The sequence below is a fragment of the Dipodomys spectabilis genome, unplaced genomic scaffold (genome assembly GCF_019054845.1).
Source record: "Dipodomys spectabilis isolate Male_0828 unplaced genomic scaffold, ASM1905484v1 ptg000461l, whole genome shotgun sequence".
Taxonomy (NCBI): Eukaryota; Metazoa; Chordata; class Mammalia; order Rodentia; family Heteromyidae; genus Dipodomys; species Dipodomys spectabilis.
This window is the reverse complement of record NW_024871138.1, coordinates 423,070-444,482: the sequence shown is the minus strand read 5'-3', so window position 1 is coordinate 444,482 and position 21,413 is coordinate 423,070. Positions and strand designations below refer to the sequence as shown.

At 66.7% G+C, this 21,413-nt stretch overlaps 2 protein-coding genes across 2 annotated transcripts; one reads left to right on the top strand and one right to left on the bottom strand.

Annotated features, from left to right (window-relative positions):
* Positions 1-494: 494 nt before the first annotated feature.
* On the bottom strand, positions 495-4,157 carry Metrn (meteorin, glial cell differentiation regulator). Its single transcript, XM_042668649.1, has 4 exons — positions 3,987-4,157; positions 2,724-3,124; positions 1,020-1,079; positions 495-938 (listed from the first exon to the last, which is right to left on the bottom strand). The coding sequence occupies exons 1-4, from the start codon at positions 4,082-4,084 to the stop codon at positions 631-633; spliced, it is 867 nt and encodes a 288-aa protein (XP_042524583.1). The 5' UTR covers positions 4,085-4,157; the 3' UTR covers positions 495-630.
* A 7,485-nt stretch (positions 4,158-11,642) lies between these two features.
* On the top strand, positions 11,643-19,842 carry Fbxl16 (F-box and leucine rich repeat protein 16). The gene is made up of 6 exons (XM_042668656.1): positions 11,643-11,693; positions 16,485-17,083; positions 18,263-18,771; positions 19,024-19,108; positions 19,311-19,374; positions 19,631-19,842. The coding sequence occupies exons 2-6, from the start codon at positions 16,499-16,501 to the stop codon at positions 19,777-19,779; spliced, it is 1,392 nt and encodes a 463-aa protein (XP_042524590.1). The 5' UTR covers positions 11,643-11,693; positions 16,485-16,498; the 3' UTR covers positions 19,780-19,842.
* The last annotated feature ends 1,571 nt before the right edge of the window (positions 19,843-21,413 follow it).

The following is a 21,413-nucleotide window of genomic DNA, read 5'->3' as shown; positions in this document are numbered from 1 at the left end:
CAGTGGCGGGAAACGGCCCTTAGAGATCCCATTGTGTGCCCCTCCTGCCGGATGCAGCCGAGCAGGACCCACAGTGGAGCTCCCACACCCGCGGCGCCTGGCCGCGTCTGCATGCCTGGCACGTCCGAAGGGCCTCTGGACAGAGGGGCCCGTTCTTCCCCAAGGGTGAGACCTGCCCGACGATGGCTCCGGGGCTCACGATGACCACAGAGGAAACGCACCCTGCTGGAGTGCGTCCCCTCCCCTGCCAAGGCCAGCTCGGGGTCTGAGGTGTCCGCTGTCCCTCGCCGGGGCCCGGTGAGGGACCACAGCCACCCCAGGCACCTTTTCCACTCCCACTCTGAGCCCCAGAAAGACTCAAGACAGGGAGGCCGACGGGAGCCGGCCAGAGCAGAGGTCAGGCTAGGGAGCATGGGAGGGACAGCAGAGAGAAGTCAATGCGGGGAGCCCAGTCCAAGCCTGGGCTTGACCCAAGAGACCAGGTCTGCGGGAGTCAGTATGAGCAATGTTCTTATTGGTGCCGCCTGTCAGCTCAGGACGCCTGTCAGCTGGTCCTGACAGCTGGACCTCCAGCCCCCCACCCTCCTGCCCCCTTGCCCAGGAAGGTCCCACTGGCGGTCCCCAGTCCCCTCAGTCCAGTTTCACCTCGCAGGGGTGGGTATGGGCAGCGTGGGCAGCAGCGTAGGCACGTCTGAACTCCTGGGAGCGGGGGGCACAGCCCAGCCAGGCCTGGCCAAAATGGCGCCAGCCCATGAAGAGGAAGGTGCCTGGGCCTGGGCGGACACCGCACTGCAGGGGGGTGTGAATGGAGGCCTGCCCCGGGCCCTCGGCGCTGCCCACTGGCAGCATCGGGCGGAGAACACGCGTGGGCACCACGGTGATGATGGACTCCTGAGACTCCGAGTCGTGGGTGACCCCGTGGATGGTCCCGTTGATCACTGCAGGGAGGTGCGGCGGCAAGGGTGAGGATGTGGAGGGAGAGGCGGGCCCCGGGCTCCCTCTGCTCAGGGGACACTCACGGAAGTCGCTGGTGCACGCCGCCAGGAGGAGCTCCGCGTCGCTGCAGGGTCTGCAGACACCTGTGGAGCAGGGCAGCACGTCAGCCCGTCTCTGCCTCACCCAGGAGCCTGCCCACCGCTCCTCTCAGCAGGAGCCCAAGGAGCAATGGAAACCAGACCCTTCTCCAAAGGGCTGCACCGCGTGTGTGCATGGCCGTGTGGGTCGGGGCCTGCCAGGCACCGACTTGGGGCTGCCTGTTTGGAGCTGGAGTGCCACGCTGCACTCTCGCATGCCCAGCTTACAACTGCACTCCAGTGCTGCGGCCTTCCTGAGCTGCCTCCTGGACCATAGAACAACAGCCGGGCAGGGCGGCAGGGGGGTGGGGGGGGGTCTGGCTGGCCCTGGTTCTAGGGTCCCCAGCCAGAGGTAGCATAGTGACGGTCCCATCTCCGGCAGGGTCAGGCTGGGAGATTCAGGAGAGCCAAGAGCTGGGCCTGCTGCCCTGCACGGGGGGCCGGCTGCTCCTGGTCTCCATGGTGATGAGGCACACTGGACTTTTGTTGGCTGGGCTGGGGGAGGGGAGTGAGGTCACCGCTAGGCCAGGGAGCCCTGGACAGCTTCAGCCACAGCTCTGATTCTGCGCCTCCCTCCCCTTCCCCAACCCTTCTGAGACCACAGCCCCCAGGCTGCCCTGCCGGGCCTACCTGTCTACATTTGCCACGTTTGTCCCCAAGCCTGCTCTTTCTCAAGCCTGCTCTTTCTCTAAGATGAGTTCTGGGTGGGAGGGAGAAGGGAAAGGGCACCCCAGCCGCCACCCTCTGACCTGGTGTGAGCTGCGTTCCTGGCCCCGCATGGCACTGACCAGATAGGCCTCCAGGCCTCAGAGTGCCGAGGCCCGTCTCTAGTTCAGTCATTTTGTCCCACGTGCACACAGATGCTTGTGCACACACGCACATGCATGCACACAGGCACACACTCGTGCAGATGCACACGCGCACACACAGGCATGCACCCGAGCACACACGCATACACAGGCACCCACCTGTGCACAGATGAACATGCATGCACACACAGGCACCCACCCGTGCACACGCACACGCATGCACACAGGCACACACCCGTGCACTCACTCACACACAGGCATGCACCTGTGCACAGATGCACACGTACGCACACGCGCACACACAGGCGTGCACCCGTGCACACACGCACACACAGGCACCCACCCGTGCACACGCACATGCATGCACACAGGCACACACCCGTGCACTCACGCACACGCACACACATGCACACAGGCACACACCCGTGCACTCACGCACACACAGGCATGCACCTGTGCACAGACGCACACGCGCACACACAGGCGTGCACACACGCACACACAGGCACCCACCCGTGCACACGCACATGCATGCACACAGGCACACACCCGTGCACTCACGCACACACACAGGCATGCACCTGTGCACAGACGCACACGCGCGCACACACAGGCACGCACCTATGCACAGATGCACGCGCGCGCACACACACAGAGGCACCCACCCGTGCACACGCACACGGGCACACACTTGTACACAGATGCACACGTGTGCACACACGCGTGCACACACAGGCACGCACCCGTGCACACACACAGGCATGCACCCATGCACACACGCACACACACAGGCACGCACCCATGCACACAAGACCCCGGTCAGGGTCAGCCCGACGCTCACCGTCCACGCCGAGGCCCTGGGCCCGCGGAGGCAGCTCCGGATGCTTGTCTGCTCGAAGCTCAAAGCGGAAGGCGGCCACGCGGCGGCTGATGTCGGGGTGAGGCGTGGCCTGCAGGAAGAGGTCCCGGCGCTGGCCGGGGCCCCAGCGCACGCACCGGCCCCCGGCCCGGCCCGGGCCCTCGGCCAGCAGCAGCTCCAGGGCGCCCCCGGGCCGCTCGGCGAAGACCTGCGCGCCCGCGAAGGGCCGCGCGGGGAGCAGGCAGGCGACGGTGGGCCGCGCGCCCAGCTCGGGGCCGCCCAGGGTCAGGTGCAGCGCCCCGGCCGGGTACAGCCACTCCACGGCGCCCTCGGCGCAGGCCAGGGCCAGGTGCCCGACGCTGCCCGGCTCCTGCGTCAAGCCGCTGGGGACGGGACGAGGCGCTGAGGCGGCGGCGGGCGGAGGCCTGCGCCCAGCCCCCGAGCCCCGGCCGGCTCGGCTGCCCCCAGCCCCCGAGCCCCGGCCGGCTCGGCTGCCCCCAGCCCCCGAGCCCCGGCCGGCTCGGCTGCCCCCAGCCCCCGAGCCCCGGCCGGCTCGGCTGCCCCCAGCCCCCGAGCCCCGGCTGGCGAGGCCTACGCCCAGCCCCCGAGCCCCGGCCGGCGAGGCCTGCCCCCGAGCCCCGGCCGGCGAGGCTGCCCCCAGCCCCCGAGCCCGCGCCGGCGAGGCTGCCCCCAGCCCCCGAGCCCCGGCCGGCGAGGCCTGCCCCCAGCCCCCGAGCCCCGGCCGGCGAGGCTGCCCCCAGCCCCCGAGCCCCGGCCGGCGAGGCTGCCCCCAGCCCCCGAGCCCCGGCCGGCGAGGCTGCCCCCAGCCCCCGAGCCCCGGCCGGCGAGGCTGCCCCCAGCCCCCGAGCCCCGGCCGGCGAGGCCTGCCCCCAGCCCCCGAGCCCCGGCCGGCGAGGCTGCCCCCAGCCCCCGAGCCCCGGCCGGCGAGGCTGCCCCCAGCCCCCAGCCCCCGAGCCCCGGCCGGCGAGGCCTGCCCCCAGCCCCCGAGCCCCCGAGCCCCGGCCGGCGAGGCCTGCGCCCAGCCCCCGAGCCCCGGCCGGCGAGGCTGCCCCCAGCCCCCGAGCCCCCGAGCCCCGGCCGGCGAGGCCTGCGCCCAGCCCCCGAGCCCCGGCCGGCGAGGCTGCCCCCAGCCCCCGAGCCCGCGCCCCTCGCCGCTCCCCCTCCCGCGCCCGCCCGGGCCTCTCGCCGCCCCCCCCCCGTCCCCCGCCTCACGGAGGCCCGCACCTGCCCCGCCAGCCGCAGCCGTCTTCCGAGTAGCCCGCGCGCGCGGACGCGGCCAGGAGGCCGCAGCAGAGGACGCGGAGCAGCGCCCCGGCCGGCATGGCGCAGGAACCCGCCCGCGCCTGGGCTCCGGGCTCGCGGGCGCTGCCCCAGGGCGGGGCGGGGCGGCGGGAGCTGCCCGGGGCGCCGCCGCCGGCCCCGCGCGTCCCCTCCGCCCCGACCGCTCCGCTCGGCCCCCGCCGCGCCAGGGCGGAGGACGGGCCGCCGCTCTCCAGCCAATGGCCGTCGCGGCCGGAACTTTCCGCCAATGGCAGCGGTGCCTGGGGCCTGCCCGGGGCGGGGCGAGGCGTGGGGCGGGGCCTGCCCGGGGCGGGGCGAGGCATGGGGCGGGGCCTGCGCGGGGTGGGGCGGGGCCTGCGCGGGGCGGGGATGTGCGTGGGGGCGGGGCCTGCGCGGGGCGGGGCTTGCCCGGGGCTCGGCGTGCCTGGGGCGGGGCTGTGCGTGGGGGCGGGGCGTGCCCAGGGCGGGGCGGGGCGTGCCCGGGGGCGGGGCGTGTCCGGGGGCGGGGCGGGGCCTGCGCGAGGTGGGGCGGGGCCTGCGCGAGGTGGGGCGGGGCCTGCGCGGGGCGGGGATGTGCGTGGGGGCGGGGCCTGCGCGGGGCGGGGCTTGCCCGGGGCGGGGCTGTGCGTGGGGGCGGGGCGTGCCCAGGGCGGGGCGGGGCGTGCCCGGGGGCGGGGCGTGTCCGGGGGCGGGGCGGGGCCTGCGCGAGGTGGGGCGGGGCCTGCGCGGGGTGGGGCGGGGCGTGCCCGGGGCGGGGCCTGCGCGGGGACGACCCCGGGCCCCAGCGGCTCCTCCTCGTCCGGCCGCTGTTGTCCCCCAGCCCTGGGGACGGGGGTGCGGAGAGGCGCGGGTGGCGCGGCGGGTGCTGTCCTCGTGGAAGACATCCAGGGAGGGGACTGACCTCCCCCCAGGGAGACGGCGCCCCGGGGCCGAGGGTCAGTGCCCTTCCCTCCGGAGGAGCGGGCGGGCGGGGGCGCGGGGCGCGGGGCGCGCGGGCGGGCGGGGGCGCGGGGCCCAGGGCGCGCGGCTGGGCGGCTCCGGCTCCGAGGGGAGCGGCCAGGGCCTCAGCTCCAGCCAGCTCCGTCCACGGGTGGCCGCGCGCGGGGCGGGCCCCGGCCGGAGCCTCGGGCCCCGCGATCCACACCGGCTGAGACTTGAGCCCGGAAGCCCCCAGGTCGGCGGCAGCCCGGAGCAGCGGGGACCGAACGCTCGCCCGGCCCAGAAGCCGGTCCTGGCTGACCAGGGGCCGGCCACCTGCAGGAGCCAGCGCCACCTACTGCGCCCAGCCCTTCCCGAAGCCAGCGCTCTGCCCTGGCCTGGGCCGCCCCAGACAGGAGGCCGGACAGCCCTACGGTGAGAGCCACCGGACCCCGCTGCCTGTCCAAGCGAGACGGTCCAGGACGCTCACAGATGCTCACGCACGTCCCCTTCACAGCCCAAGGGCCTCTCGGGCCAAGAATCAAAACAGTACCAAAATAGCCAGGACACAGAGGCAACCCGCAGTCCTGGGCAGGTGGAAGGATTACAGAGGGTGGTCTACTCACACAATGGGTTATTTAGCATAGAAAATAATGAACTCCGGCTGGGAAGGTGGCTCAGTGGTAGAGTGCTTGCCTTGCATGCTTGAGGGTCTGGGTTCGATTCCTCAGCACCACATAAAGCAGAAAATAAAAAGCCGGAAGTGGTGCTGTGGCTCAAGTGGTAGAGTGCTAGCCTTGAGCTGAAGAGCTGAGGGACAGCGCCCAGGCCCAGAGTTCAGGCCCCATGACCAGACCCCCTCAAAAAAAAATAATAATGAACTCACTGGGGGGCAGAGGTGTGCGGAAGGCCTGCAGGCAGGTGATTATTGAGATCCTTGCTAAAGTGAAATGAGCCGCTCACAAATGATAAAGACGATGTGAGGTCCTCCAGGAGGAGGACCCTAGAGCAATGACATCCACAGAGACAGGGAGTAAAATGAAATCCACAGGAATAGGAACTTTCGGTTACAGTTGAAGTTCCAAACTGACCGCTGGGGAAGAAGACCAGGAGTTAGGGTTTAAATCACTGATTTCAGTCTCGGGAGGTGAAAAACGCTTTAGAGCACGAGACCATGTGCTTACTCCTACTGAGCTATAAGAAAAAAGTTAAAATGGGCTGGAGATTTTGCTCGACGGAGCATATGCCTAGTGTGTGCAGGGCAGTGACTTCAGTCCCCAGAACACACTAACAGCAATAAGCGATAAAACAATCACAAAATATAAAGGGTCCATACCAGTAATCCTAGCTACTTAGGAGGCTGAGATCTGAGGGTCCTGGTTCAAAGCCAGCCCAGGCAGGGAAGTCTGTGAGCCACCAGAAAACCGGAAGTGAGCTGTGACTCCAAGTGGCAGAGCGCTTGCCTTGAACAGGGACAGTGCTCCGGCTTTGAGTTCAAACCCCGTGACCAGCAAAAATTAAACGAAAAGGAAGAGTGTCAGAGCCTGGTGGAAAACTATCAGGTGCTCAAGGCCCTCGAGCACACAGGTCAGCCCCCACAGCCCCGGGGCAGCGGGGCACGTGGGTCAGCCCCCACAGCCTTCCTGGCCAGGGCTGTGGGTGGTCAGCAGGGAAGTGGTCACCAGTCCACTGGGCAGGAGTGGGTTCTGGGCGCCCTCTGGTGGTGGTGAGGCATCACCTGGCAAGCCTCAGGCTCTGACCTCTCTGGGAGGAGTGTTAGGGTTCCCTGAAGACAGGCGCTGGTCCTGAGCTGTCTCCTGGATGCCAGGCCTGCCCTTCTCAGCTTACCTTTTAGCAGCTTCACAATGACACTGGTGCCACAAAGATCTGACAGATGTCACCTCTCACAGCTCTGCATGCCTGCGCGCCACACACCTGGACTCGAGTGCTCAGTCATTACGTGGGAAATGAATGAGCGGATGTCTGACAGCCCAGATCTCGAGCTTCCTGGCTGGCTAAGTTCAATTTGGGGGACCTAGCTCTGGGCTTCCCAATGCCATGATCCCCATTCCACCGGTGTCAGAGGAGAGCAGCAGAAGAGACTTGAGTAAGAAAAAGAAGAGTAGCCTTTGGGGGCCTGGTGTGCAGAAGGCTGCAGCCCCTCTGGGGGTGAGCAGAATGAGAATGGTTGTCTCCCCCCATCCCAAGACTGCTGGGCTCAGACTAACTGGAGGCGGACATCCCAAAGCCCCGTGACCCAAACAGGGCAGCTGGAGAGCCCATCCCGAGGTCCAGCTCCTGTGCTGGGCCTTGAAGGTCCCTCCAGTGCAGGCCTCCGATGCCATCGGGGGTGTGCCCTGGGGCTGCTCACCTCCAGGCTCGGCCCTTCCTCCTGCAGCTGGAGTTCTAGCAGGATGAGGTGCTGCGTCCACGGTGTTGGGTCCTGAGCAGGGCTGGGGCAGGCAGCTCAGGGGAGATAGTGGCAGGGAGGCAGCTAGTCCGAAGGGCAAGTTATGGTGCTGGGGCAGAAGCACTCCCAACCAAGTTAGAGGCTAGGCTAGCGGGAACTCCCAGGAGACACCACCAAGAGCCAGGGATGTTCATGGGAGACCCAGTGCTGAAGACCCCACATGGTAGAACTTTGAGTAAACCTGGACTACAAAAAGTAGATGGTGAGCCGGGCGCTGGTGGCTCACGCCTGTCATCCTAGCTACTCAGGAGGCTGAGATCTGAGGATTTTGGTTCAAAGCCAGCCCGAGGGCTGGGAAGGTGGCTCAGTGGTAGAGCGCTTGCTTTACATGCATGAGGCCCTGGGTTCAATTCCTCAGCACCACATAAGCACAAAAAGCCAGAAGTGGCGCTGGGGCTCAAATGTTAGAGCGCTAGCCTTGAGCTGAAGAGCAGAGGGACAGCGCCCAGGCCCAGAGTTCAGGCCCCATGACCGGACCCAAAAAAAAGGTAGCTGGTGGGTTGTGACCAGGCCCAATGGTCAAGGCTGAGTTTGGGCTCGATAGAACACGCCAGTAAAGAAGCAGAGAGTGCTCAGGTTCCCCCCTTGTCCAGGACCTCCCTACGCGGAACTCAGCGTCTACCAGCATCAGGTGAGCAGCAACGTGGGTGGCTGGTGGTCGTCCCGGCCGCATCCCTGAGCCCGTGGCACCTCCCACTGGCCACATCTGCTACTCAAGCTGGTCCGGAAGAGGCCAGAAGCCTGGGAAGGGGAAGGCGGGTCCTCCGCTAAGGACGGAGCCGCCAGGACGCTCCCAAGCACTGGCCTGGCCACCCTGCTGACTTGGCCTGTGGAGGCCTCAGGCAGGACATGGTCCTGGCTGTGACCTCCACGTGGCCTGCACTTCCTCCGGGTCCCTTCCCACTGCTCCTCCATCTCGGCCCCCGGGCCAAGGTTCCTACCTCTGCTCCTTTTGTCTCTTTGCCTAAGAAGCCCACCCCCACACCTTGTGTCTCTCAAGAAGCCCAAAATGCAGCTGCCGATTGATTTGCAGCTGAGCTAAAAATAGCTGCTGCTCCAGCCAGGGCTGGGAAAATATCCATTGCTAGGAGACGGCCGTTGCTAGGAGACCAGACCGCCATCACTAGGCTACGCGCGTTGCTGCGGTGACAGCTGGGCCCTGAGTCATCCTCAGCCTTGACAGGGGCAGGTCAGGCCGGAGCAAGGGCTGAGGGCGGCGGAAAGCCCCCTCGGCCGTGGTCAGCCGACCACACGCACAGCAGTGGACACCAGTTCTGGTGATGGACAGATCCAGGAAGCCAAACACTCAACCCGGTGTACCACCTGCTGCCCCAGGCTCTGCTCTGGGCAGCGGCAGGGTAGAGTGAGCAGTGGGCCCATCTGGCCCAGGATGAACCACTTTGGTCTTTCCTGTTTTTGCCAGTTGTGGGGCTGGAATACAGGGCCTGAGCGCCGTCCCTGAGCTCTTCAGCAAAAGGCAAGCGCTCTACACCTTGAGCCACAGCACCACTTCTGGCTTTTTCTGTGTATGTAGTACTAAGGAATTGAACCCAGGGCTTCATGCGTGCTAGACAAGTTCTTTACCACTGAGCCACCTTTCCAGCCCTGTTTTTATTATCTGTTGTTGTTACAAAGGGGTTTCAACAAATCTGTGTTGTTGGTTTTTTTGTTTGTTCCAGTTCTGGGGCCTGAACTCAGGGCCTGGGAGCTGTCCTTGAGCTTCTTTTGCTCAAGGCTAGTACTCCACCACTTGAGCCACAGCACCACTTCTGGCTGCTTTTTTTTTTGTCGGTCGTGGGGTTTGAACTCTGGGCCTGGGTGCTGTCCCTCAGCTCTTCAGTTCAATGTGAAAGCTCTACCATTTGAGCCACAGCACCACTTCCGGCTTTTTCTGTTTGTGTGGTACTGAGGGATCAAACCTAGGGCTTCATGCGTGCTTGGCAAGCACTCTACCACTGAGCCACATTCCCAGACCCCACTTTGGTCTTGAAAGGAGCCCCCCCCATAGGGAGCAGACCCACTTCCCAGGATGGGCTCAGCGAGGGGGGATACCTGAGGGCCCCCGAGAGTCCCACCCGGGCACCTGGCTCTGGGCACATATTCTACTCCAGAGTCCCCCCAGACACACTTTCAGTCAGTCCTGTGTCCCCACGACATACACGCCCACGGTATGGGGTGCTGTTTGTTCCCTGATGTGACTGTGTCCCCCTTAAGCCCTCTGTCTCCGCAGGACCAGACCTGGCAGCAGCCCTGGGCCTCCACCATGTCTGTCCTGCAACATGATAGACCAGGACGACTCCTCGGACACGGGGTGCTCCGGGGAAGAGCGCTCTGGGAGGAGCGCTCCATGTGGAGGAGGGCCGGTCCTCCACCTGAGAGGTGCTGCAGCCGTGAGGATGCCACAGGTCAGGGGTGACCTGGTGACGGGCCCTGACTGAGATGCTGCAGCAGCCCCCCCCGCAGGGACGGGGAAGGGAGCCGGGCTGAGCAGCCCCATGTTCCCCAGGGAAGACTGGAACCACACCAGAGCAGCTTCTTGAGGGACATCAGCATTTCTCCGGAGACTCCTTCCCACCCAAGGGGGTCCGGACCGGCTGTGGGCAACCTCTCCTGCTGCCGCACTCCCCACCGATGTGCTGAGGGCCCTGTGTGCCGTGCTGGGCAGCTATGTGCTGCTCAGAGCCGCTGCCCAGCCACGGGTGCAGGCTGGGAAGGACAGGTGTTTGGGGAAGAAATGGTCTTGGTCACAAGACTTTGGCAAGGCCAGGAAGGTGGCTCAGTGGTAGAGCGCTTGCCTCACATGCATGAAGCCCTGGGTTCAACTCAGCACCACAGAAGCAGAAAAACCCAGAAGTGGTGCTGTGGCTCAAGTGGTAGAGCGCTAGCCTTGAGCTGAAGAGCTGAGGGACAGCGCCCAGGCCCAGAGCTCAAACCTATGAAGAAAAAACCAAAGACTCCGGCAGGCATGGCACAGCTGAGCAGGTGCAGCGTGTGAGGCGCTGAGTTCCCTCCAGGTGACAGGGTCTCAGGTGAGGGGTGTGGCCCTGCGGCCCACCGTGCCAGGGACTTCAGACGTCAGGGACAGGGACAGGCTGAGGCCAGGGACCAGGTACCAACGCCAGACGCTTGGGGCTTTGCTGGAGAGTGGGCAGGGCCCGGGGAGAGAGGAGACCCTGCCTGCATCACCCAAAAACTGCTCCCTGGGGGAGGGCGCGAGGGAGGGGAGGTTGGCAGGTGCGGGACGCGGGTGGGGCGGAAGAACAGGACCTCGGAACCCGTTGGCTGTCCTCCTCCAGTGCTGTCCTGGCCCACCCGGGCCCAGGCCTCCGCCCCGGCCCAACCGCAAGCCTGCCTGAGGCTGGCTGAGGCGCTCGCGTCCACACCGGCCGCCCTAAGACCAGCGGAGGTGGGCCAGCCCCGTCCCGCGCGAGCTCTGCGCGGCCGCATCCAGCGCCCGCCGCACAGGGCCGCGCGCTGGCTGTGACAGGCCGGGCCGGCCGCGCACCGCCCCGGCCCCCGGCTCTACCCGCCCGGCCGGGCCCGCGCCCAGCGCTCCGTGCGTCCCGGTCCTCCCGGACCCTGCTCCGGCCTCTGGACCTCGGGTCCCTAACGCGGCTCCCGGGAGACCCCAGACCCCAGACGGGGCCGCCGGGCCCGCGTCCGGCCCCGCGCTCACCGGGAGCCGGACGCGCCGGGACCGCGGGGCCTTTGCGCTCTCCGCCCCAGGCCTCTTCCGCCGCCCGTGGGTTCGGGCCCGGCTCGTCGGGTCCTCGGGTTCCGGCGGCCCGGAGCGCGGGGCCGGCGGTCCGGCCGGGTCGGTCCGGCTCCGCGGGCGCCGGGCGCGCCGGTGGGCGGGGCCGGGCCGCGGCGCCCGCGCGGATTGGGCCGGACGGCGGGAGCGCGCGCGGGGCCGGGCGGCGCGGGCCGCGAGGCGCGCGGGGCGGCGCGCGGGGCGGAGGGCGCGGGGAGGGAGGAGGCGGCGCCGCTCCGCTCCGGCTCCGCGGCCTCATTTATCTGGGCTCGGCCTCCCCGGTGGGAGGCTCGGGCGCCCGGTCCTCTCCCACCGGGGAGCTCCGCTCCGGGCTCGGCCGCGGGGGCCCGGCCAGGCCCGGGCGCTCGGGGCGGGGCGCGGCCGGGCCCTGCTCGCCCGCCCCGCGCCCGGACCGGAGCCGCCTCCGCGCTCCGCGGCGCCCGCGCCGGGCTGCCGGGGACGCGAGGCCGCGCGGCGGACCGCAGGGTATGAGCCAGGAGCCCGCGCCCAGGTGAGGCGCGCGCGGGGCGGCGGCGGGGCGCGGGGAGGCCGCGGGGCGCGGGGAGGCCGCGGGGCGGGCGGCGGGGCGCGGGGAGGCCGCGGGGCGCGGGGAGGCCGCGGGCGGGCGGCGGGGCGCGGGGAGGCCGCGGGGCGGGCGGCGGGGCGCGGGGAGGCCGCGGGGCGCGGGGAGGCCGCGGGGCGGGCGGCGGGGCGCGGGGAGGCCGCGGGGCGCGGGGAGGCCGCTCCGGTCCGGGCGGCGGGGCGCGGGGAGGCCGCTCCGGTCCGGGCGGCGGGGGGCCCGGGCCGCCTTACGTAACCGCAGCCTCCGCCCGGCCCCGGCCCGCCGCCCCCCGCCGCGGGGCCCGGCCTGCGGGTGAGCGCGCGGCCCCCGCGCCCCGCCAGCCGCCGAGCTCCGGGCGCCCCCGGGCGGGGTCCCCGTGGGCTGCGCCGCGCCCGCACGCGGCCCGGGGAGCCCCCGCGGGCAGGCGGGGGAGCAGGCGCGGCGCTCGGGCGGGGCCTAGGCCTCCGGGGAGGTTGGGCGGGCGGCTGAGGGCGAGGAGGATGAGGAGGGTGAGGAGGACGATGAGGAGGAGGAGGAGGGTGAGGATGAGGCGGATGAGGATGAGGAAGATGAGGGTGAGGAGGGTGAGGATGGTGAGGAGGAGGATGAGGGTGAGGAGGAGGATGAGGAGGATGAGGAGGGTGAGGAGGGTGAGGATGAGGCGGATGAGGAAGAGGAAGATGAGGGTGAGGAGGGTGAGGATGGTGAGGAGGAGGAGGAGGAAGATGAGGGTGAGGAGGATGAGGGTGAGGAGGGTGAGGATGAGGAGGGTGAGGAAGATGAGGGTGAGGATGAGGAGGGTGAGGAGGAGGGTGAGGATGAGGGTGAGGAGGAGGGTGAGGAGGAGGATGAGGGTGAGGAGGAGGATGAGGAGGGTGAGGAGGGTGAGGGTGAGGGGGAGGGTGAGGAGGAGGGGGTGAGGATGATGATGGCAAGGAGGAGGAGGACGACAAGGATGGACCCGTCAGCTCTCAGGAGCCCAGTGCCCGGCTGGCCCAGCCGCTGGACAGCGCCACCCCCAGCCCTCCCCTCCCCTCCCCTGCCCCCCTGCGGGCTGCCCTTCCCCACCCTCGGTCCATCCTCAGGCCTCGCCCCCCCCCCCCCCCCCCCGCCCAGCTGTGCACAGGGGGGGGGGTGGGGGGGGAGAAGGGGGGCCCATGCCCTGCCACCCTCACGCCGTGGACTCAGACCCCAGCTGAGGCTCCCCCATTTTGGAGGCTGGAGCCGGTCCTGCCCCCACCCGTGCAGGGCAGCTGGCCGTGGCTGGCGGGGAGCGCCGGCCTGGGTGGAGGGCCGAGAGGAGGCCGCAGCAGAGGCTGCTGCCATTCCAGCCCCCGCCCGGAAGCTGCCCAGGGCCCTGGCACCGGCTGGGCCCCGAGAGCTGGGGTTCAACATCAGGAGGGTGGAGATGAGCCGTGGCATCAACTCCAGTCTCTCTCAAAGACCCCCCCAGCACCCGGGGCCGTGGGCTCCCATCCCGTCACCCCCAGAGCATTCTGGCCGGGGGTGGGAGGATCGCACTGCTTCTGACACTTGCGCGGTGGCCGGGATGTGGATGTGTCTGAGTCTCAGGGCTGTCAGAGTGCGTCTGCCCGTCAGCCCAGCCCCGTTCGCAGCTAGGACCGGTGTCACCGGGTCACTGCCTCAGCAGGCAGGAGGGGCTGGTCAGCCTACAATGCGGACGGGGCATCAGGAACAGGGAGAGAGATCTCAGACTGGTGGCAGAGGGGCAGGGGTGCTAGTGGAGATCTAGCCGCCAGCCTCTGGCAGGAGAGCAGAGGTGCACGGCAGAGACCCCGCTGGGTGAGGCCAGTGAAGAGAGACTAGCCAGAACACAGGGGCCGCCGGGATCCTGGAGACGCAAAGGACAGCGGGAGAGGCAGCATACAGGGCAGGCCAGCTCCGAGCACTGGGCATCTGACAGCCTGGGCGGGCGGCTGGGCCCTGTCGTAGTTTTGTGTGACATGGAAAAATCTCTGTCCACACTTTGCTTTCCCCGCTCCCAGTCAGCCAGGGCAGGAAGGGGAGACCTCCTCCTCCCTGCCTTCCCCTGGTAGTGGGCGGGCAGCCAGCTTGCTTCGCCCTGCAGCTCCGAAGGGGAACTTAGCCGAAGGGGAACTTAGCCAAAGGGAGACGCAGGTGTCTCCACCCCAAGCCCCCAGGGCAGAGCAGTCTTCCCCGTGACGGCACTAACCCAGTCCCAAGCCCAGTAGGTTCCCTCCCCTAGAAACACTGGCCCCTGTCATCCTGAGACTTCAGTGCTTGAGCTGTGCCGTTGACCACACCTCTAAGATGTGGCCTGTCCTGGGGCTCCTCGGCCTGCTGTCTCTCACCCACTGTGCAAGCAGCAGTCAGAACCTCCGTGGTGGCATCTGTTCTCAAGGGGGAACAGAGGAGACCAGGAGAGGCAGACGCTGTCCCGGGGGCTGGCTTCCCAGCAAGGGCCGGAAGGCATGTGCCTAGGGAGGGGTGGGGGCCGGGGACTGGCGGAGTGGGGTCGGCCCTGGGGGTAAGGTTGTGATGCTGGCCCACGTGTGGAGAGTCAGCCCGGAAGCCGTCCTGCTGGGCCAGGGCATCTTCCCTAAGTGACCCTGGTCTCCTACGGGACGGGGCTGACCTTTCTCCCAAAGCCTCAGTCTTGGGCCATTCTGTGCCGCGTGGCAGGGGTTCTCCGGGTGTTAAGTGGTCAGGAGTGACCAGCACGCTGGATGCGAGGTGTGGGAGCAGCAGGGACTGTGGCTCGAACCTAGGGTGTGGGGCTGAGCCGGACATTGCGGCCTCCCCTCCGTGTGCGGGCTGGCCCACAGAGGCCCTGGGTGTCCACGTGCAACCCCCTCCCCGCCGGGCAAGCCACGTGCGCCCCGCTCAGCACCGCTCTTGGATTATTTCTCCCCTGGCGCCGCCTCCGCCACCTCCGAGGATCCTTCTCGGGCTTCTCAGCTCGGCTCCTCTCCCCTCCCCTCCCCGCCGAGCCGCTGTCCTCGGTGCCGCCAGCCCGCGGCCCCCAGCATGCCGCTGTCCATGGTGCTGCGCCCGGCGTGGGGAGGGGGGGGGTCTCTGCTCTGTGGACTGGGGCGGGGGGAGTGTTGAGGCTGGGATCGCCTCTCCATCCCCAGGAGTGTGTGTCTGGGATGTGGGGGTCGCAGGCTTAGCCCTGCTGTTTCTTTTCTTCCCTGGTGCTCAGGGAGCTGGGGTCACCCCTGGCTTCAGCCTCCTCCGCGTTGGGACACAAACTTAAACTCCCCTGAGCCTCAAGCTCGTACCCCACACAGGGCTGTCACAAGGCTGAGCTAGATGGTTTCCCCAAGGCGCGAGGGGTGTGGGTGCCGGCCAGCCGCTGCCTGCGTCCACCAGCGGGCATAGCAGAGGTGCAGCCAAGGTGTGGAAGAGAGAGAGGTAGCACCGAGGGCCTGGCCAGCCTGCGGGGACAAGAGGGCTTGCAGCTGGGGAGTAGAGAAGGACCTTTGGACCCAGGGAGGTCTGACAGCCACGAAGCCCGGTGATCTGCACACGCTCCAGGGCCAGTGTGCTGACAAGGACGGCCTCCCCAGGGCTCAGCCTCTGGGGCCTGGTGGTGGGGAGAGCAGGGCTTGGTCCCTTCTCCCGGTGGCTCCCGCCTCCGTCCCAGCTTGCTGAGCCCTGGGGGCTCAGAGGGAGCCTCAACCGCAAAGGAGACGTGAGCGCCTCTCTTCTGAGGGCCTGCCTATTCCCAGGCCCACGGTAGGGGCTGGGAAGACCTCAGGAGCCTTTCAAGACACCCCTTGGTGGCTGTGTGAGGCCACGGTCCGTAGCCAGAGGAAGGAAGGGAGCCTCTGAAACTCTGGCACGGGAGACCAGGGACCGGAACATGGGCTCCGGCCCAGCCCTGGGAAGGCAGATTCTGCTTTACTCTGGGACACGAGTAACCCCCAGGTCACTTTCCAAGCCAGGCTGTGAGTCAGGCCCCGGTGACCAGCTCTGCCACCAGAGGAGGGAAGTGGCTAGCCAAGGCCACACACTCAACATGAAGCCCTCGTGGGGCCCGAAGTGTGGGGCTTGCGCCTGGGAAGGCTAGACTCCCCCTCTCAGAGCCCTGCCTCCTTCCTGCATGCTGTGGAGAGGTGGAAACAAGGAGATCTAACCGGAAAGGGAGACAGATGGTGCAGGCACCATGGGGCCCACTACCCTCTGTGCGGCCTGCCATCCACGGGCAGGCACCAGACCCAGCCTGGGGGTGCATGGCCCTGCCTGGGGGGACCCCTCTAGCTTCTCGGCCCACGCCTGTCCAACCCTCAGCTCTACCGCTTAGCTGTCTGATCTGATCAGCAATGCACCTGGTGTCCGCCTCCATTTCCTTTTCTGGGCGGTGGGTGCATTTAGCACAGCGCTGCCTGGTGCTGGTGGGAGACTGACGGCGGCGCCCACGGTACCCTTTCTCAGGGTGAGTCCTGAGCCTCTGTGGGTGCCACGGTCCTCGGGAGCTGCCACGTGACTCTCAGACGAGATGCCTGAGCCCCTCCAGGGGGCCAGGGGAGAAGCCAGCGACTGCCGTTGGCCGCTGCCAGGCAGGGTGCATTCGTGCAGCCACAGCGTGTAAGCACGGGCCTGGCCCCTCGCGCGAGGGGCGCCCCGCACCTGGCCGTGGACACTGTGCGGTCAGGAGGGAGTGGCAGGAGCCGTGGGGGGCGGGAGGGGAGCACACAGCTCTCCGCAGCCCCCAGAGACCAGCAGACTCACTTCCCTCTCCCCACCTGTCTACAGAAAGTTCCAGGAAGATGTCCAGCCCGGGTGTCGACGGTGACCCCAAGCCTCCATGCTTGCCTCGAAATGGCCTGGTGAAGCTGCCCGGCCAGCCCAATGGCCTGGGGGCAGCCAGCATCACCAAGGGCACGCCGGCCGCCAAGAACCGCCCTTGCCAGCCGCCCCCTCCCACCCTCCCCCCGCCCAGCCTGGCTGCCCCGCTGTCCCGGGCCGCTCTGGCTGGGGCCCCCCCCGCAGAGCGGCCACCACTGGCCACAGATGAGAAGATCCTCAACAGCCTCTTCTGGTACTTCTCAGCATGCGAGAAGTGTGTGCTAGCTCAGGTGTGCAAGGCCTGGCGACGCGTGCTTTACCAGCCCAAGTTCTGGGCCGGCCTCACACCTGTGCTGCACGCCAAGGAGCTGTACAATGTGCTGCCCGGCGGGGAGAAGGAGTTCGTGAGCCTGCAGGGCTTCGCCGTGCGAGGCTTCGAGGGCTTCTGCCTGGTCGGTGTCTCTGACCTGGACATCTGTGAGTTCATCGACAACTACGCACTCTCCAAGAAGGGGGTGAAGGCCATGAGCCTCAAGCGCTCCACCATCACCGACGCTGGCCTAGAGGTGGGTCTCCAAACCGGCCAGGAGGGCAGGGGGTAAGCCGCAGACGGCAGCCCTGTGTGTGGGGAGGGACGAGGCCCAGCTCAGATGGGTTAAGGAGAAACAGTGGCTTTGGATGGGGAAGCCCGGCTGCCACATGAGATACCTCACACCAAGCTGAAATCCCTGCTCAAAGACGAGTAGGATTTTCAAGGCAGGAATGATACGGCGGGTGGCTCAAACCTATATCCTAGCTACAGAAGTGGCTGAGATCTGAGGATCAAATCAAAGCCAGCCCAGGCAGACAAATCCTCCAGACTCTCCTATCTCCAGTTAATCAGCAAAAAGCCAGAAATGGAAGCATGGCTCAAGCCATAGTGTGCCAGCCTTGAAACTGTATGTGTGCTGCTGTGTGTATGTGCCTGTACTGTGTGTACTGCTGTGTGTATGTGCGTGTACTATGTGTACTGCCGTGTGTATGTGCATGTGCTATGTGTACTGCCGTGTGTATGTTCAGTGTGTAGTGCTGTATATGTGTGTGTGTGTACTGTGTGTACGGCCATACGTATGTGTGCGTACTGTGTATACTGCCATGTGTGTGTGCATGTAGTGTGTGTACTGCCATGTGCATGTGCATGTACTGTGTGTACTGCTGTATATGGGTAAGTACTGCTGTGTGTGTATTGCTGTGTATGTGTGTGCACTGTGTGTATGTACTGCTGTGTGCATGTGCATGGAGTGTGTGTGTGTACTGCTGTACGTGTGTGTGTACTGGGGCTTGAACTCAGGGCCTCACCCTCATGCAGCTTTTTCTGCTTGTGGATGGTGCTCTGTCATTCACTTGAGCTACTTCTGTGTCTGGCGTTTTACTGGTTAACTGGAGGTCTCCCCGTTTTGACTGCGTTGGCTAGTTCCAAACCACAGTCCTCCTATCTCAGCCTCGTGAGTGGCTGGGATGACACGCATGAGCTGCAGGCGTCTGGCTTTGAGCTGTAATTCCAGCATTCAAACCAGCTCCGAACTGGGCCTGGCTTCTGGGCCTCTTGTGCTCCCTCTTCTGGAGCGTTGTTGAAGTACAGCCCTGCAAGCAGCCCTGCAGACCCCTGCCCTCCGGCCTCCCCTGACGGCCTCCCTGGGCCCTGTGAGGGACGTGGGGCAGGGGCGAGCCAACCTGGCGGACTCCTGAACCCCCCCCCCACGCAGGTGATGCTGGAGCAGATGCAGGGAGTGGTGCGCCTGGAGCTGTCCGGCTGCAATGACTTCACGGAGGCGGGCCTGTGGTCCAGCCTCAGCGCGCGCATCACCTCGCTGAGCGTGAGCGACTGCATCAACGTGGCGGACGACGCCATCGCCGCCATCTCCCAGCTGCTGCCCAACCTGGCCGAGCTGAGCCTGCAGGCCTACCATGTGACGGACACGGCGCTGGCCTACTTCACGGCCCGCCAGGGCCACAGCACACACACGCTGCGCCTGCTCTCCTGCTGGGAGATCACCAACCACGGCGTGGTCAACGTGGTGCACAGCCTGCCCAACCTCACCTCCCTCAGCCTCTCGGGCTGCTCCAAGGTCACCGACGACGGCGTGGAGCTCGTTGCGGAGAACCTGCGCAAGCTGCGCAGCCTGGACCTCTCCTGGTGTCCACGCATCACGGACATGGCCCTTGAGTACGTGGCCTGCGACCTGCACCGTCTGGAGGAGCTCGTGCTCGACAGGTGTGTGCTGGGGCCAGGCTGGGGGGGAGGTGCGGGGAGCGTGTCGAGCCGGGAGCCCGGGCCTGGGTACCACCGTCCAGTGTAGAACTCCCAGAGTAGCTCGTCGGCTAAACTCCATCTTGGGGAAGGAGGGAGGCAGCTTGCAGGGCTTGGTTCCTGTGAGGGAAGAGGGGTGGGCGCCAGTGGCTCTCTGGGAAAGGGGGTGGAGGGAGGGATACCAAGTCGGGCAGCTCTCCCCTGGCCCAACCACAGGTGTGTTCGCATCACCGACACCGGCCTCAGCTATCTGTCCACCATGTCGTCCCTCCGAAGCCTTTACCTGCGATGGTGCTGCCAGGTATGGGGGTCGGGGCCAGGCGGCAGGGTGGGGGACGCGGGCAGACAGCCCACAGTCCCGGCCCTGCTCCCACACATCCCCCAAGGGCCCAGGTCCCTCCACACCCAGCAGCCCAGTCCTAACTCACGGGGGCTGGGGAGTCTCACCCAGGGCCGCCTCCTCCCCTCCAGCAGCCCCGCTCACTCACTCCCACCCTCCCCAGGTGCAGGACTTCGGGCTGAAGCACCTCTTGGCTATGAGGAGTTTGCGTCTCTTGTCTCTGGCAGGTGAGACTCAAAGTGCCCCCCCACCCCCGCCCTCGTTGGGGCCCAGCTTCACACCAGGGTGATGGTGATGGCTTGCCTTGTCCCAGGTCCCAGTTAGAGGCAGGCTTTGGGGCGTCCAGACCGGTCCCGCACACGCAGCCCCTGAGCCTGCCCCCGGGCACACCTACACACCACCTGGCCCTGTGCGTGCCCTGCCCCTCACACCCACCCTCTGCAGCTTGGTGCTGAGCGGCTCCTCTGCTCCCACCGGCTGCAGGCTGCCCGCTGCTGACCACCGCAGGGCTATCTGGCCTGGTACAGCTGCAGGAGCTGGAGGAACTGGAGCTGACCAACTGCCCCGGGGCCACACCCGAACTCTTCAAGTACTTCTCCCAACACTTGCCCCGCTGCCTCGTGATCGAGTAGCCCCCGGGAATGCGGCGCACCGTCCAGCCTCTCTCCCAACGCCGCTGGTCCCGCACCTGGCTTGGTGGGGGAGGCGGGCTGAGCCAGGGATGCCCCGCGCCTCCCCCACCCCTCAGCGCCTCTCCCAGCCCCGTTCGGGGCAGGGGGTGGCGGACCCAGCCCCACGCACGCACGCACACACACACACACACACACACACACACTCGGGGACTTTGTGCATGCCCCTCGTGCCCGCACTGCACGCCCGCCTTCCACCATGCCACAGCCGCCGCCATCACTGCCCGCTTCGGCGGGGCGGGGGCATGGCCCTGGGGTGGGGCGGTGTAGCCCGTACCGCCTCCCCCCCACACCCTGCTTCCTGCTGCTCCTCCTTTCCCCCCATCCCGGGCAGGGCCCAGGAGGATGGGGTCTGGGTCTCCTGGGGTCAGAGGTCTACATGAGCCCCAAGGGCTGCCCGCATCTTCCACCGAACCACCCCTGGAGTCCTACCAGGGCGTTGTGAGGTGACACAGGCCACTGCCAAAGCCATGGTCCATGCCCCTTCCCTGGCCGCCCAACCCGAGCGGCCTCCACACCCCTGCCCTCAGCACTGTGTAGGTCAACCCCTCTTCACTCCCCCCCCCCCACTGGCCTATGAAGCACTGGACACAGGCCAGGCTGGGACAGCATCGGACGATGGTAGCCCTGGAAGGGTCAACATTCATCTAGCAGGCCCCAGTCCAGACCTGCGCCCGCGGGACAGTCATCTAAGACAAGCCAGAAATGCCCTGGAATAGCCAGCCAGGTGCCACACCTGGCTGCCCGGCACCAGCTGGGCTCAAGCCTCAGCAGTGCACTGCATGTGCCCTGGTTAGGCCTCAGGTGGAATCTGCAGAGGGGCTTGGCCAAGGGTCAGGTTGGCACTGATCTTTCAGTCCCCAGCACCCTGCACCCCCTTACCCCCCCCCCCCCCCCCCCCCCCCCCCCCCCCCGTGAGCTCTGACATCTGCAAGTCCAGGGGATGCTGGCACACCGTGCACTGCTGAGGAGGGGGCAGGGACCCCTTCCAACCCAACCCTGAGCCCCAGAAGATAATATGCCCACACTCAATCTTGGGATACCCCTATCTGGTTGGAAGAGAGTAACCAGAGAGCCAGAGACTGACAGGGGGGGGAGGGAGGAGAGAGAGAGGAAAAGAGGGAGAGAGGGAGAGAGAGAGAGAGATTGGATGGTGGTGAAGTAGAGGGCAGGCTCGGGCTGAAGTGGTGGGAACCGCTCTTCAGCCCCTCCTCCCACAGCCCCTGACAGGGAGGGGCAGCTGTCTTATTTGCCCAAAGTATTAACGCAACTGAAGCTGTGACACTTCCAATGACTGTCGAGGAAAATTCAAGGGGAGAGAGGAAAACACCAACCAACCCCTAAAGTCATTTTCTTACTGTACATAACGACCTCATTCTCCTGTATATGCGGAAGATATAACCTTATATTTGGTAAGTGTTTCTTGTGCTATTTTATCACGTGACCTGTTTATAAAAATATATATTAAAAAAGTCGTAAAAACGAGAGCGCGATTGCTTCCAGCCCCCGTCCCCAGGCCCCAGCCCCCGTCCCCAGGCCCCCGTCCCCAGGCCCCCGTCCGCCCGGCCCCGCAGGCC